General features: G+C 41.6%; 1 protein-coding gene across 6 annotated transcripts in view; it reads right to left on the reverse strand.

Moving 5' to 3' along the window:
* The window catches only part of herc1 (HECT and RLD domain containing E3 ubiquitin protein ligase family member 1), a 78,222-nt gene that overhangs the window by 57,680 nt on the left and 6,445 nt on the right, over nt 1–14,097 (reverse strand). For all 6 annotated transcript variants that reach the window (XM_019867259.1, XM_019867262.1, XM_019867261.1 and 3 more), the window contains exons 2-15: nt 12,381–13,357; nt 11,088–11,183; nt 10,379–10,573; nt 9,284–9,595; nt 8,938–9,034; nt 6,948–7,091; nt 6,566–6,693; nt 4,132–4,276; nt 3,614–3,785; nt 3,265–3,399; nt 2,814–2,979; nt 2,288–2,413; nt 1,786–2,007; nt 1,390–1,542 (exon numbers count right to left, since the gene is read on the reverse strand). In XM_019867259.1, the coding sequence (XP_019722818.1) occupies nt 1,390–1,542; nt 1,786–2,007; nt 2,288–2,413; nt 2,814–2,979; nt 3,265–3,399; nt 3,614–3,785; nt 4,132–4,276; nt 6,566–6,693; nt 6,948–7,091; nt 8,938–9,034; nt 9,284–9,595; nt 10,379–10,573; nt 11,088–11,183; nt 12,381–13,331 (3,042 nt within the window). In that variant the 5' untranslated portion in view covers nt 13,332–13,357. The remainder of the gene's footprint in view (nt 1–1,389; nt 1,543–1,785; nt 2,008–2,287; nt 2,414–2,813; nt 2,980–3,264; nt 3,400–3,613; nt 3,786–4,131; nt 4,277–6,565; nt 6,694–6,947; nt 7,092–8,937; nt 9,035–9,283; nt 9,596–10,378; nt 10,574–11,087; nt 11,184–12,380; nt 13,358–14,097) is intronic.

A 14,097-nucleotide genomic window follows, 5' to 3' on the forward strand; every position in this document is an offset into this window, starting at 1 on the left:
CTTTTATTCGTTCCACTGGGGTTTAGCGGGTGTGTTTATAAAGAGACGAAAATTGTTTGGGGACTATCCCCCACGTTCTAGTTGAGATGGTATAACCCAAGAGGCAAAATGACGCTTGCTACTGTTGTTGCGAGTTGCTATTCGTTCTACTAAACCATTAGTCAAACGCCATCATGCCTTCTGTCGTTATTACACAAACAAAAATCTCTTTACTGTTACTAGTGTTAGTGCCTCAATATGGCTACGCTCGTGAAAGCAATACAACGAACTCAAACGCGTCTTCGTTCAATGTTGTCAACAAATATCCGGATTATGCAAATTTTCCTCAATTCTCCGGAGAAATATTCATAAAAATTTGAAAAACCCGGAATTCCGGGAAAATCCGGAGGACTTTCATCTCTGAAAACGGTACGTGTGAGCTACGATAGTCAAGAGGCTGCAAAAGTGCATCGCTTACTTCCGTGTTTGGCTTCTCATCATGGCGTGTGTGCGCGCGCGTGCGTGCGTGTGTGCGTGGTAAGGGGCAATCCCGGGAGGTTGGTTGAATGAAAAGTAGATCTTCGGTCCAAAAAGTTTGGGCACCCCTGACATAAAGGGATGTGCGATAATTATCGGTCCGATCATTATCAGCATGACATTGGGAAAAAAAATTACACCACTTGTTTCGGTTTAATACTGCAAATTAGGCCTAGATATTAGCCAACATTGAAAGGCACATCAAATACACTAACGTGCCACCAGGCAAAGTCCCCTCAACTCTAAAGCAATATTTAAAATAAATATTGAAACTTGAGGTAAAAAAAATTATGAGCCAATACCCTGAAGCACTTGTATTTTGAAGTTGTACCCAGTAGCGTGTCGTGGCATAACGGCTGACTTGACTCATCATTCAAATTACGTATGGGGCCATTTGCCAATGCAAACAATTGCTACAAACTTCAACAATGACCTGAAATAATGCTCAATCACAAATTAAGGACGCTAAAAACTACTTAATTACGCTGACACTGTAATATGCGGTGCCTGTTGTCAGCCTTCTACGGCGGCTCCAGCACGACCAGCGCTCAAGTGTTCCATACAGGCTGGCCTTGACCTAAAATTTGAGATTTAGTGTTGTGCCATCACTATCAATAAGTACAGTCATGTCTCATTAAAATCTGCTCCCTTAAACTCACTGGAGGATTTAGCATGGAATAACCCACCACCTAAGTATTGGAGAACACCTCAGCCAATCACATCTGGTTAGCTTACCTGTAGTTGCCATTAATGAGTGTGATGTACATGTGCAGATGTTTAAACATTTTATATTACTGGTTGATTTCATTGTGATGCAATGAAATAAGGTATGCACGTTGCATTAATAATCGACAACATCAGACTGTATTGTACCTCAGTTACATGGTTGACGTGGCAGTAGGCCAATAGTTGCTTCTGCAAGGAGCAAAGGAGCTGGTGGAGGTGAGCTGGTTGGCTGCTGTCAGAGGAGGACAGGCCCTGCTGCAACTTGTCACTGTTTTTCTCCAGCTCACCAAAAGCCTGATCCTGTAAAATCAACCATAAACACAAAAGGGACTTTGTGCTTGGTTCAGGTAAAAAAAAAAGACACCTTTTATCATAATTCAATTAAATAAATGTGAGAAATTTGTTTGTTTTTTGTTGGCTTAACAGCTGCCTGACATCTATTCTTGTTTGGTGAACAGTGTCTTATCTATCCGTGTTGTATTTCTTATATTCAAATTACAGTAATCCAGTTATGCAACATACCCCATCAGCTACTGTACTCACCGTATAAAAACCAAGATTCCTCAGTAGTGTCTTCATGAGGATCTCTGCTAGATGGGTATCAGGGTGGCCTGCTGTGGCACTGTGGTTTGGGTCTGGGGATGCTGTGAATCCCAGGCCACAGTTTAGCGCCTCAGGACAATCAGCAGGAGAGCTATAACCCAGGAGTGAGGCAACATGTGTGTGGTCCTGGAGACTGGTCAGGATGATGTCAAGCTGCATTCTCTGTGGCAATAGACAGACTTTGTTAAGACCTACGACCGGTGTTAATATTTTTAAGAAACTATTATATTTTAATAAGCATAGTAAGGATCCTTGAGCATATCATTGCTTTCTTTTCATACTGTCTTCCATATTATGCATAATGATACAAATGTCATCTTTCGTGTTGAGACACACTTCGGAATAGGAAACACAGACACAATCCTCGTGTACAATCCAATCCTACTTTTAAATCCTCATAAACTTGTTATAAACCGTCTGTGCATTAGGCTGCATAGGTTACCTGTCCTTTGGACAGACTCTCCCATCTGTCCGGGCCCTGAGGCAGCAAGGAATGAAGAAGCTCCATCCTCTCTCTCAGTGGAGGCAGCAGCATGGTTGCTCCCACTGAAAGTGTCTCAATCACCGCCTGATAAGGAAAAACACGAATAAATAGTTTTCCGATATCATAACAGATTCCAGATTAAAACCTGTTGCACTGGGTAGATAGCAAAGGTGACTTTAAGTATACCTCCGACCACTAATTTCAAGGTGTAGATGGCAAAATGGAGCAATATTTTAAAGTTTTTTTTTTTAATCTGGTGTTAAAAAAAGCACAATGATGGTGTTTCAAAATATGCAGAAATAACTAATTTTGAAGTAAAAAAATACCTGAAAAGTTCAGCAATTTTAAATAAAAATATTTTAATTCTGTGAACTGTTAGAAAAAAAGATTTTGAAAACTTATTGATATACAGCGTGACATTTACAAATAGATATTTCACTTTTGAGATACATTAGTAGATACATACATACATGCCATGTATTACCTCCTGAATCTCATCTGGAACAGAAGAATCCATTAACCTGAAGAGCAGATTCCTCAGTGGCCTAGCTTGCCGTCCCAGGATACTTGTAGCTACTCCCCCGGCAAGTGCCAGAGCCAGATGATTGGATAAAAGCCGAAGGCACAGCTTAAGGAAGTTATGATGTTCCCTGAAAATGCATACATTTTGTAGCGGAGAGGGCATACTACTCAAAATCTGTTCTCCCAATTTGTCATTTTCCCTTTCCGTTCATTTTCTTTTATATAGCCGCAAATCACAGTACACCCAATATAACTGTGAAACAGAGCATGTTCTAGCCATGCTCCTTACTTTGCTAAAGAGCATGTGTAAGGCAGGAGGAAACCTCAGGCAGAAACAAAGTCTAGAAAGGTAGCCTTCCTCCAAGAGTATTATTGTCATCACTCTATTGCTTCGTGAAGTTAGTCATATTTACCTAGATGAAGGGAAGGGGAGAGGAGGAACTTCACTGTTGATACCATCGCAATAGCGGTCAAGAAAGGAGCGTAAGTGGGAGAAGGTGCTTTCCTCGAGGTCAACACAGTAGGGTCTGTGCCAGGCTACCACTTGCCTAAAGTGCAAAACACATTTTTTTCTCCTGAATGTCAAGTGGAGACAGTCAGCACACGTAAATGAAGCCCAAATGAGGGCCAAGTCCAAGAAACCACATACTGACAGGTCAGAAGCTTCAGGATATGCTATAAAATTCAATTAAAATACAGACCTGAGATATTGTGCCATTAGCACTTATAATGTCAAAGTCAATCCATAAATCGATAGCTGACCTGTCTCTGGGAAGAGCTGTCCAGGCCAGACTATGGGAAGTCCCTGCGGAAATCTGCTGTACGGTCACCCCATCCAAGCCTACTATTTTTTTCGGCTTTGTGATTGGTCCCGTGGAGTTTCCCTGCCCACATTGGCCCATGGAGTTGTTTCCCCATGCATAGACTTCATTGTCTATGCATGTTAGTTGGGATGAAGAGCAGAAACAAAGTTTAATTTCCAGCGAAGGTTCTGTACTACAAATGAATTCATTTCATATCATTTAAGTGCAATCAAAAGGGAGCATTATCTTAAAGTGGTCTATGGTCTTGCATAAATACTGTCTCATCTTTCACACAGACTCGTACTGAAAGCAAAGATTTGTGGGGAAATTCAAACAAATACAGTGACGAACAACATTTATCAAACAAGAGTGTCTGCAGGTTCTTATTAGTATTTAATCTGTAGCTGCTGTTTATTTCCCACTGACAGGCTTTTAAAAATAGCCAAGGTGTCAGAGAGTGCGAAAGAGGAACCATACCATGCGACAGGGCCAAACAGTGGCTGTCCCCTATGGAGATGTCCACCACCCTGGTCGTAGCCAGCTCCTCGATAAGTTTGGGTCTGAGCGCTGTTGCTTCAGAAGACCCGCAACCCAGGCAAGCGCCGCAACCCCAAGCATACACCTATCATCACATTGACAACAAGGAACATTGGCAAATGATTTCCACTACTTACAGTTCAGTGAAAAAACATTTTCCCTTTTCTCAAATTCGTACTTTTCTTGCATCGATTCTCCACTTGAATGTTTAAGATCATCAAACAAATGTAATTATCAGAAGATAACACAAGTAAACATAAAATGGAATTATTTAAATGGTGATTTTATTTATGAAAGGAAAAAAAAAATCAAAACTACATGGCCCTGTGTGAAGAGGTACTCGGCTCTTAAATCAGAACTGGTCGGACCACCTTCTTCAACAACTAAATTCCAACATTTTCTAAGGCTGGCAATGAGTCTTTCACATCTTTCGTGAGACATCTTCCTTTCAAAATTGCTTTAATTCAGCAACACAGTAGGGTTTTCAAGCATGAATTTCAGCATTTCAATCGGATTTTAATTCGGACTTCGATTCTGACCACGCCAAAAATGTCTATTTGAAGCCATTCAGAACTTCACTTGCTGGTGCCTTTTGGATCATTGATCTGCTGCAGAACACAAGTGCCGTTCAGCTTAAGGTTGTGAACTGATGGCTGAACACACTCCTTCAGCATTTTCTGGAGGGACCAAAATTCATGGTTCCTACAATCTCAGCAAGCCATTGAGGGCCTCAAGTAGCAAAGCAGCCCCAGGATATCACATTACCACCATGTTTGACTGGTGGTATGATGCTGGTGTCTGAAATGCTGATCTACATGCAAAATTGAATGAGTCACACACCTTCCAAATAGTTGAACTTTCAGCTCTCAGTCCACTGAATATTCTCCCAGAAGTCATGGAAAACATTCAGATTTGTTTTGCAATGGTAAGACAAGCCTTCATTTCTTTTTGGTCAGCAGTGGTTTTCCCGTTGTCGCTGTGATCTAGGGATCATTTCTGTAGGCTGACCATTCCTGAGAAGGTTCACCACTGTTCCATGCTTTCTCAGTTTGTAGATTTTAGCTCTCACTGTGATTCGCTGGAGTCATAAAGCTTTAGGAATGGCTTTTTGTAACCCTTTCCAGAATGATGGATGCCAATTATTTTATTTCTCATGTGTTCTTGAATTTCTTCGGATAATGGCAATTTGTTGCAGCTTTTGACTCACTCCATTTTGTCAGACAGGTATTATTTAGGTGATTTCTTGATTGAGCGGGTCTAAAGGTAATCAGGCTTGGGTGTGGTCAGTGAAAATGAAATGAAAAATATGATTAGCCACAGTAAATTAAAGGGGATGGGGATAGGGTGGACACTGGTACTCTTTCCACAGAGAGCCACATCAGTTTAAATAGATTTTTTTTCCTTTAATAAATCAATCCCCATACAAAAACTGCATTTTATGTTGACCTGGGTTATCTCTGCCTGATATGTACAATTGGTTGATGAGCTTAAACATTCAAGTGGGGAAACTATGCAAAAAGGTAAGCAATGGGAAAGAGGGCAAATACTTTTTCCCAGCATTGTATGTCACGACCTATAATGGCTCAAAGACTTCAACCAGGCATTCATCGTGAGTCACCCTGTGTCCTTTAGGTGGCAATAGCTGCTATTGTTGTGCATCACAATGTTAATACTGAAATAAAACAGTCACTTGTGTAGCGCTTTTCTACCCTGAGTACTCAAAGCGCTTCACACCGTTAGATCCTAATTCACCTACTGATGACACGGCATCAGGAGCAAAGGGAACCTACCTTTGCTCCTGATGCCGTGTATCTTGCTCAAGGACACTTGGACATGGTCACAATGGCCAGGGGTCGAAGCACCAACCTCTGGTTGGGAAACGACCATGCCGCCAATGGTTGAAGTCCCATCTCACAAACCACAACACAGTTCTGTGGAAATTAGTTGAGTACTTTTTGAGTATTACGATTCATTCATTCATTTTCCAATCCGCTTATCCACACAAGGGGGTGCTGGGGCCTATCCCAGCCATCTTCGGGGAGTAGGCGGGGGACACCCTGAACCGGTTGCAATCGCAGGGCACACAGAGACAAAGAACCATCTGCACTCACACTCAAACCTAGGGACAATTTTGAGTGTTCAATCAGCCTGCCATGCATGTTTTTGGAATGTAGGAGGAAACCGGAGTACCCGGAGAAAACCCACGCAGGCCGAGGAGAACATGCAAACTCCACATAGGGAGGCCGGAGTATTGCTAGTAACTAACAAAAACATAACTTATTTCTTGATAATGATTTGTTGCTGGGAAAAAAAACATTCTAAGCTCAGGCTAGTTTGATCAAGAACCTATGACCCCACTGTAAACCCAAATTACCTGTCCTGTTGAAGTTAAGGCAAGAGACGACTGGCTTCCAGCACACACTTTTCTGATGAACATCCCTTGTAGGGCTTCCACCACTTTTGGTTTGTAAACACGATTGGTATCACCATGACCAAGTTTCCCTGCCAGACAACAATTTTGTTTTTACAAAATTCATTCTGAGTGAGCATAAGATTGTAATTAGCCACAAAGCTATTGAGAAGAAAAAAAAGGAAAAAACTTTTAAAATATATGCAATGAATAAAATATTAATGAATGCAGTCCAGATGATGTTCACACTGAAAAATAATAATAATAATAATAATAACAATACTGAATAATAATCCACTTCATCCAATTGTTAACAGCAACTAATTGTGTAAACGTGTTAACACACCATTGTCACCTCCTCCAAAGGACCAAACAGTACGGCCATCCTTTGACAGTGCAATAGTATGGGAGCTACCACATGACACTTCGCCCACATTGCTGATGTCTTTGACCAAGGTGGGAATGTTTCGGCTGTTGCTGTCACCGTGACCTGCATTTCAAAAACACAACATGACAGACTGTAGAAACGAGGAAAGCACCATTCTCTTCCACCACAACTAATGGCAGCCAAAAATATGTGCATAAAAGCTCTTCATCTATATGCTAGATTGTCTCAGGAAAGCCCTACTTCAAATCCAAGATGCACTATCACCGTTTCACAGGTACAGGTGATACTGCATGTATCATTCAAGGATGAAACTAAATCTCTCGTGTTCCGTAAACCCAACAGTTCATCCAACTGTCAGAACCTTGTCAAATTCTCATGCATATACATTTCCAATCTATGGTAATAACACATCTTTTAAGAAAGACAGCTCTGCAAGAAAGACTTGACTTTATTTTACCTCATTGTCTTGTTTGAATAGCTTGCTCGACCGTAGAACAATATGTAAAAAATTAGTCCCTTTGAAAATATTTCGTACAGACATTTTGGATTTTTGGCCAAAATTCAGATATGTTAGAGGAATCTATGGGCGAAATTGTATCATGTTTAAAGTTTCATTTGATCTGTGCACGTTGAAGCGTCTGGGTGCGTAATTCGCACCCCCAAATTCCTGTTCAGAAGGTGCCGGCCATTTGGGCGGAGGGCTGTTGCAGCCCACACCACAATTAACACATCAAGGCGGGTGGGCGATCAGAGGAGAGAGGGCCAGATCCGGTCACAAAGGGGGAACGAGTAATTTGGGAACAGCGGTTGAACAACAAAAGACGATTTGAGGACACCCGTCGCGCCCAGGCGACATTTGTCGTCCGCAAAGTCTGCGATATGTTGATACAGTGTAGACCAGACCGAAAGGCGCCAAAGTGCCGGTGGTTCAAAGCTCACACCCAGGTAACCAATCACTACCGAGGGGCCGGACCAGGGGTGCGGTATGCAAATATCGGGGGCAGTGTTTTTCTTGTATTTTGCATATGTCACAATAAAGGTTCGAACTCGAGGGGGGGGGGGAGGCTCTGAGCGTGATCACGGAGCAACTAAACCGTCGTTCGCTCTCAGAGAGCCGCCTCCGTCGATATTGAAGACAATTTTCCTGTGTGCCGAGTCGTTTCTTTAACTTTGTCCGAGAAAATCTCTGACAAGATATAATTGAATATTCCTGTATTTGTGATGGAGAAAGACAAATGGCCTCCAGGTGTCCACTGAGGGGCATATCGGTGGGCTGGGCTGGGAAGCGCGACATGCAAATAAGGAGGAATGCTTTTCTGTTATGTTACTTGTATTTTGCATATCCTGTGAATAAAAAGTGGTCAGCAGGGATGCGAAGGTGGGGTTTTGATCTGAGAGGCAAACACGACTTGTGTTGCCTTCGAGGAACTTAGCCTACTTTGCTGATCAGCAAAAGACAATCTGTTCCTGAGTTGAGTCGAGTCTTTTCATTCAAAGTTCAAGCTGTCCTGGTGAATTCCCTGACAATTTGTTATGAAAATCTGCACTGAAGACATGTTTCTTCTTTGGCTCATCCATCGCGGTTTTGAGTTGTAATGAAAGTAAAAGGAACACAAAAAGCAAAAGCAAACCTCCACTTCTGCTTAAAAACGCTAAGAAAATCTATCTCAAGCAAAGTGTCACAGATTTAGAGGAAAGTCACACAAAACTGATAGTCTAAAAATTTTAATGAAAAATAAAAGATGAGCACATTAATACAAATGGATCCATTTAAAGCCTGACAATAAACAGCACGTTACAATCTAAAAAAAAAAAAAAATGCGCAGTGTGTTACTGCTGCTCTTATAGTGTGTAGTTTATTTGGGATGACCAGCACAGCAGTTGGAACAGAAAATTGGGCTTAGAATTGGCCAATTATTTTAGTGTGTGGTTTAGACAAATGACTTACCCAATCTTCCAAAATCACCTTCCCCCCACGTGTACAGCTCTCCATCTTCACTGACTGCTGCACTGTGTCTGTAGCCAGCAGATACACATACCACCACCTGATGGAAAAAAGAAATGAAAAGTTTCACATACAGTATCTTTATCAATGCTGGTCATTCACAGGTTGATTTTGTTCTTTGTTTTATCTAATAGGAGCAATTACAATCTGAAATTTTATGGAGCAGCTACCGTATAATGTAATCATATTTGAATCAGTACAAGAATCCAGGAACCAACCAATGGGAATTTCAGTATCCTATCTGCTTAAATTTGTCAATGAAACTGAAGTAAACTGTCTGCAGGCTTACCTTTCCTTGTAGCGGCCCTTGGATAAGTTTAGGGTATTTCTGTGTCGAGCTGTTCCCGTGACCCAGCTTGCCATAATCACCATCACCCCAGCTGAACACTTCACCTTCCGTAGTGAAGGCCAGCGTGTGGCCATCCGAGCCCTTAGATGACGACACCTTCTTGATGGCACGGTGGGGTTCAAAGGTCAGCTTCTTCAGTGTGGACTGGTTGTTGGAGTCCCCGAGGCCTAGCCGGCCATAGCTTCCCTTCCCACAGGCCCGCACAGAGCCATCAGAAGAGATTACAAAAGTGCAGTACTGGCCTGCCTCAATCTGTTAAAGAAAGGAAAATTCTGTAAATGTATTTAGCATGAAAATGTCTTCATTCTGAATGCAGATGAACCCGTTTAAAACTGTAGGTGATTAGTTTCCCTCATCTCCAAAAAATAACACAAAGCGTGGGGAGTAAACCATTTCGCCTGCTTTGCACTTTAAACATCTTTTAACTTGATCTCAGGACAACTTTTTTTTTTTCAAAGGTGGGAATTGATTTAAATCCAATCCCGAAGTCCAATTCCGATTTTGTACTTTTCTCCATTTATTTTATGTATCTTAAAGTGACCTACATCAGCTATGATAGAGTTTGCATCCACTGAATACTTGACAGAACCACATATCAACATGCATGTCAGGTAACTACAGCCCTATGTGAGGCTCTTACGAAGTTAAATGTATAATTTATTGTGCTACTGGAGTGTGTCTGCATCTGCTGAGCTCTTGCTCACAGTACTGGGCATGTGTCTTGTTTTTACAGAATTGTTTCTTCTGAAGAAACAAACTTTCGGCTTCACATTACAGGGAGGTGGAGTTTCATTCCTATAACCACAGCACGGCCATCAGTCATTGTATGCAACAGAGTGCCAGATTAGAGCGAAGAGAGCGAGTTTGCCAAAGAGAGGGAAACAGCCCATGCGACCGCTGCAGCTGCAAGACAGAGGGGAAAACTACAGGAAAGCTCCACGTGGCCACCGACTGACTTTAACTTAGCACCAGAAGTCAGTGCAGAAGTCAAGGTACAACTGTCCAAAGTGCACCAGAGCAGATATATTGTCTTACCGTCAGTGCATCGGCGAAGCTGGGGGCCAATTTAGGTTGCAGGATTTTCTCCTGTGTACCCTCTACTAGTTGATGGCTGCTGTTACTTCCCCACACATAAACCTCACAGGTTTCAGATACTACAGGTGTTTCACCTGTCTGGATGCTGTCTGGACTAACACAAGTGCGAGAGTAATCAGATGCCATTCGACATACCTGGAAGAAAAACTTACAATTAGGGGCATGTCCTATATATAGATTTTCAGAGTAAACTGCACAGTGATTTAGCAAAATTCTGCAAAGAATCACAGGAAGGATTCATACATACACATAAAAATGTCGTGTTCCCTCAGTGTTTATGGGTGACACATTCCAAGACCCCTCAGCCCCGCAGAGTTGAATTTCCATAATACGTGTGTGTGTGTGTGTGTGTGTGTGTGTGTGTGTGTGTGTGTGCGCGTGTGATTTACACCTCCATTAAGCCATTACAAACACCCACGTACACTGTTCCAATCCTTCTCAATGCTTGTTACAGCTAATACATTCAACTTTAAAAATGAAAGATGAAGAATACAAATCTGTTGATTATATAGTAGTCTGCATTCATAAATTGGGAGCAGAGCATGCTGTGTACACAGAGATAATATCGGTCTGATGGCTGCGGTATCGCATCCCTACTGAGGCGACTACTCACAGCTGACAAACTGTGCATACATACAGTATATCTTACTTCTTCAAAAAGACAGAGTGCTGCCTCATACAAAGAACACAGCCCATCAGGGTTCCGTGTGGGTTCCCTCCATTGACTGCGATCAGCTGAAGAGCCCTGAAAGATCAAATTCACAGATGATAGGTTTTGATTATATGAACCTTAGCATGCTAACAAACACAAGGCTTCATTGTACACTTTTAATCTGAGGGAACTCACTTGTGGTGGTCGCCAAATGCTCTACTTTAAAGGGGGAGTTTTCAGTTTTAACAAAATAAATAAATCATATTCATAATAACAATAATAATAATTATTATTATTATTATTATAATTCAATAATAATAATGTTTTCATATTTGTTAAAGGTCATGATCACTTGACAATAGCAAATGATCTGTGGCAAAAATCATGAGTATCTGGCTCAATCTCATGCTTCAAATGTGAAATTTGATGACAAGTATCGACCCAGCTAATTATTTAATGAATTGCCTCGGTAAGTAAATAAATAAATAAACAAACAAATATCTGAGGTAGAAGGCCTAACTCATGAGGTTAGAGGTGTCAAAATTATTCAAATAATTAACAGCTAATCGATTATCAAATGAATGCACAGAAATACTTAGTGTCAAATCTTGATTTCAGTCTCTCAACAGTAACTGTTTTGATTTCTGCATCTACTTCATTAAAGTAGACTGATTATCATTTCTGTTTAATCGAAATAAGACCTTGACCGACAATGACCAAACCAGTAATTGAATGAATCAGTTTCAGAAAGGTTGGTGAGTACTATATCAATCCCTCTTGTGTGATACTGCATAAATGTATTGTTTTGTTTATAACATACACAAAATAAACAATAATTTTAAAAAAATTATGGTCAACCCACAGTAATGAGGAAATAAATGTTTTAGTAATACACTAATGCAAAATAAAATCTTATAATTATTTGATTAATTGATGGAATTTTGATTCTATAAATATTCTGTCGTCACATCACTGTACGAGGTGTCAAATTATTTGTCTTGCACACGGGCACGCTCTTCCCCATGGCCTTGGCGTGTTACCGTGTTACCTAAGAAAAGCACTTCATTTTTAACATTGTCTAAATATCACACTAGGGACTACAGACAGCTGCCTTTTTCTAAAGATCATATTTGTCAAGCACAACTGTCAAGTCCTAACAATTGCCTGAACAAATATGGCAAAAAGTATTTTATTTTTTTCGTGAAAACTTCCAACTTTATTGCTCATCAGTCAAGGATTTACAACACACAAAAATCACAAAACATTTGCTTTACCAATTAATTTACTTACCAATGAACGTCTCATCTGCATTAGGATGTTCATGAAACAATCATAGCCAATGAGTCCCTCTTGGCTCTGTAGCACCTTACAATGTTCCATCGTACTAACCACAGCTGATGCTGCCAGTGCCATCTCAATCCATTCGAGCAAGTAGCGGAGTGAACCCCTCTGGGAGGCGAGTCCTAGCAGCAACTCTGAGGCTAGCCTTCGACCTAAAATATCTGCCCCAGAGTTTGGCATAGTAACTCCCTTCAGAAAAGTTGTGACCTGGGCCAGACAGTCCAGGCCCATTGGAGGGATCTTACTCTCATTGGCCAGAGAAAGTGGTGGCAGGGAACTAACTACATCAATGGCCGTACGAATGACATCATTACACAAGTTCAAGTTGCCACCAGTTCCCCCACAGGGGCTTGGTGGAGGGGGCATCATCCAGCTCTGTCGCAGCAGCGCAAACAATAGGCTGAGACCTGTGCGAACACCCATCTCAATGAGTGCATCGGTGCTGGAGCGGGGCCGCTCACTGACAGAGTGCAGATCACTGGAACCCGAGTTGTTCTCTGGAGAGTGCTGCTGCTGCTTGATCTTTCCCTTGTCATGATACTTGTTGGAAAGTGCATAGAATATACGTTGAAGAACCAATACTCGTTTGCGCAGGGCAGCAGCAAAGGGAGAGTCTGAGCAGACCATCTTGGCCAAAGCCAATTGGCTGCCCAGGAGAGCATCCAAGTAGTGCTCCTGTTCATCACTGGAGAGGGACTCGCGCTCAAAGTCTGGCAGTTGGGGACCCTTTAGACATAGCACCTGCTGGGGAAGCAGCACAACCTCTTTGTTGGCCAAGAGCTTCGAGTACAGAAGAGAAACGCCTTCTCGGGTGGCTATCGACTCGCTGTCCTCTGTGATCCATGAGCCGTTTAGGTGCTCCAACCATTTGAGTTTTACTGGCGGGATCATTAACGCCATGGCATGTCACTCTGGAGCCATCAGTCCTGGAAATATGAATAACACATATTGCAGTTATAGGTTAGTGGTGAGTCTATATCAGCCTGTCATTATAACATACAACTGATTTAAGGCAAAAGGTGGTAATCTTGAGGGATGTCCTGATCATGCTTTTTTGGCATCCGAGTCTGAGTTTTTAGTTTTAGGTATCTGCCAATACAGAGTCCCGATCCAATACCTTCGCAATGCATTCAGAAAAAAATAGCGTGCATGGAATTTTTCTGAAATTAATAAAGGAATATACATGCATAAATTTCACGTTTGTGTGTGTGTCTCTCTCTCTCTCTATGTATGTAGCGCCCTCAGGATGCGGCATAAATGACGACACGAAGTCCACGATAAAAAAAAAAATATATATATATATATACACACACACACACACACACACACACACACACACACACACACACACACACACACACACACACACACACACCATTCCGCCAAATCAATGCCAATTGCATTTTGTAATTGTCTCAAAATAAACAAATAAATAAAAATAAAGTTCTAGTTTTTCCTCATTTCTTAACTCTTTCATTCCACAAGACGTACTTGTACGTCTTTTTAAAATTAGGCCCCGCCTAACAAGGACGTACTTGTACGTCTAAGTTTTTTTTTTTTGCGTCATAGAGTGGAGGAGGGTCTGATGCAATCTGTGAATGAGAATAAGCCGTTTGCATTGTAAATCATGTAAAAAAGCAACCAGTAGGTAGCAGTGGTGCCTCAC

The sequence above is a fragment of the Hippocampus comes genome, unplaced genomic scaffold (assembly GCF_001891065.2).
Source record: "Hippocampus comes isolate QL1 unplaced genomic scaffold, H_comes_QL1_v1.1 scaffold2, whole genome shotgun sequence".
Taxonomy (NCBI): domain Eukaryota; kingdom Metazoa; phylum Chordata; class Actinopteri; order Syngnathiformes; family Syngnathidae; genus Hippocampus; species Hippocampus comes.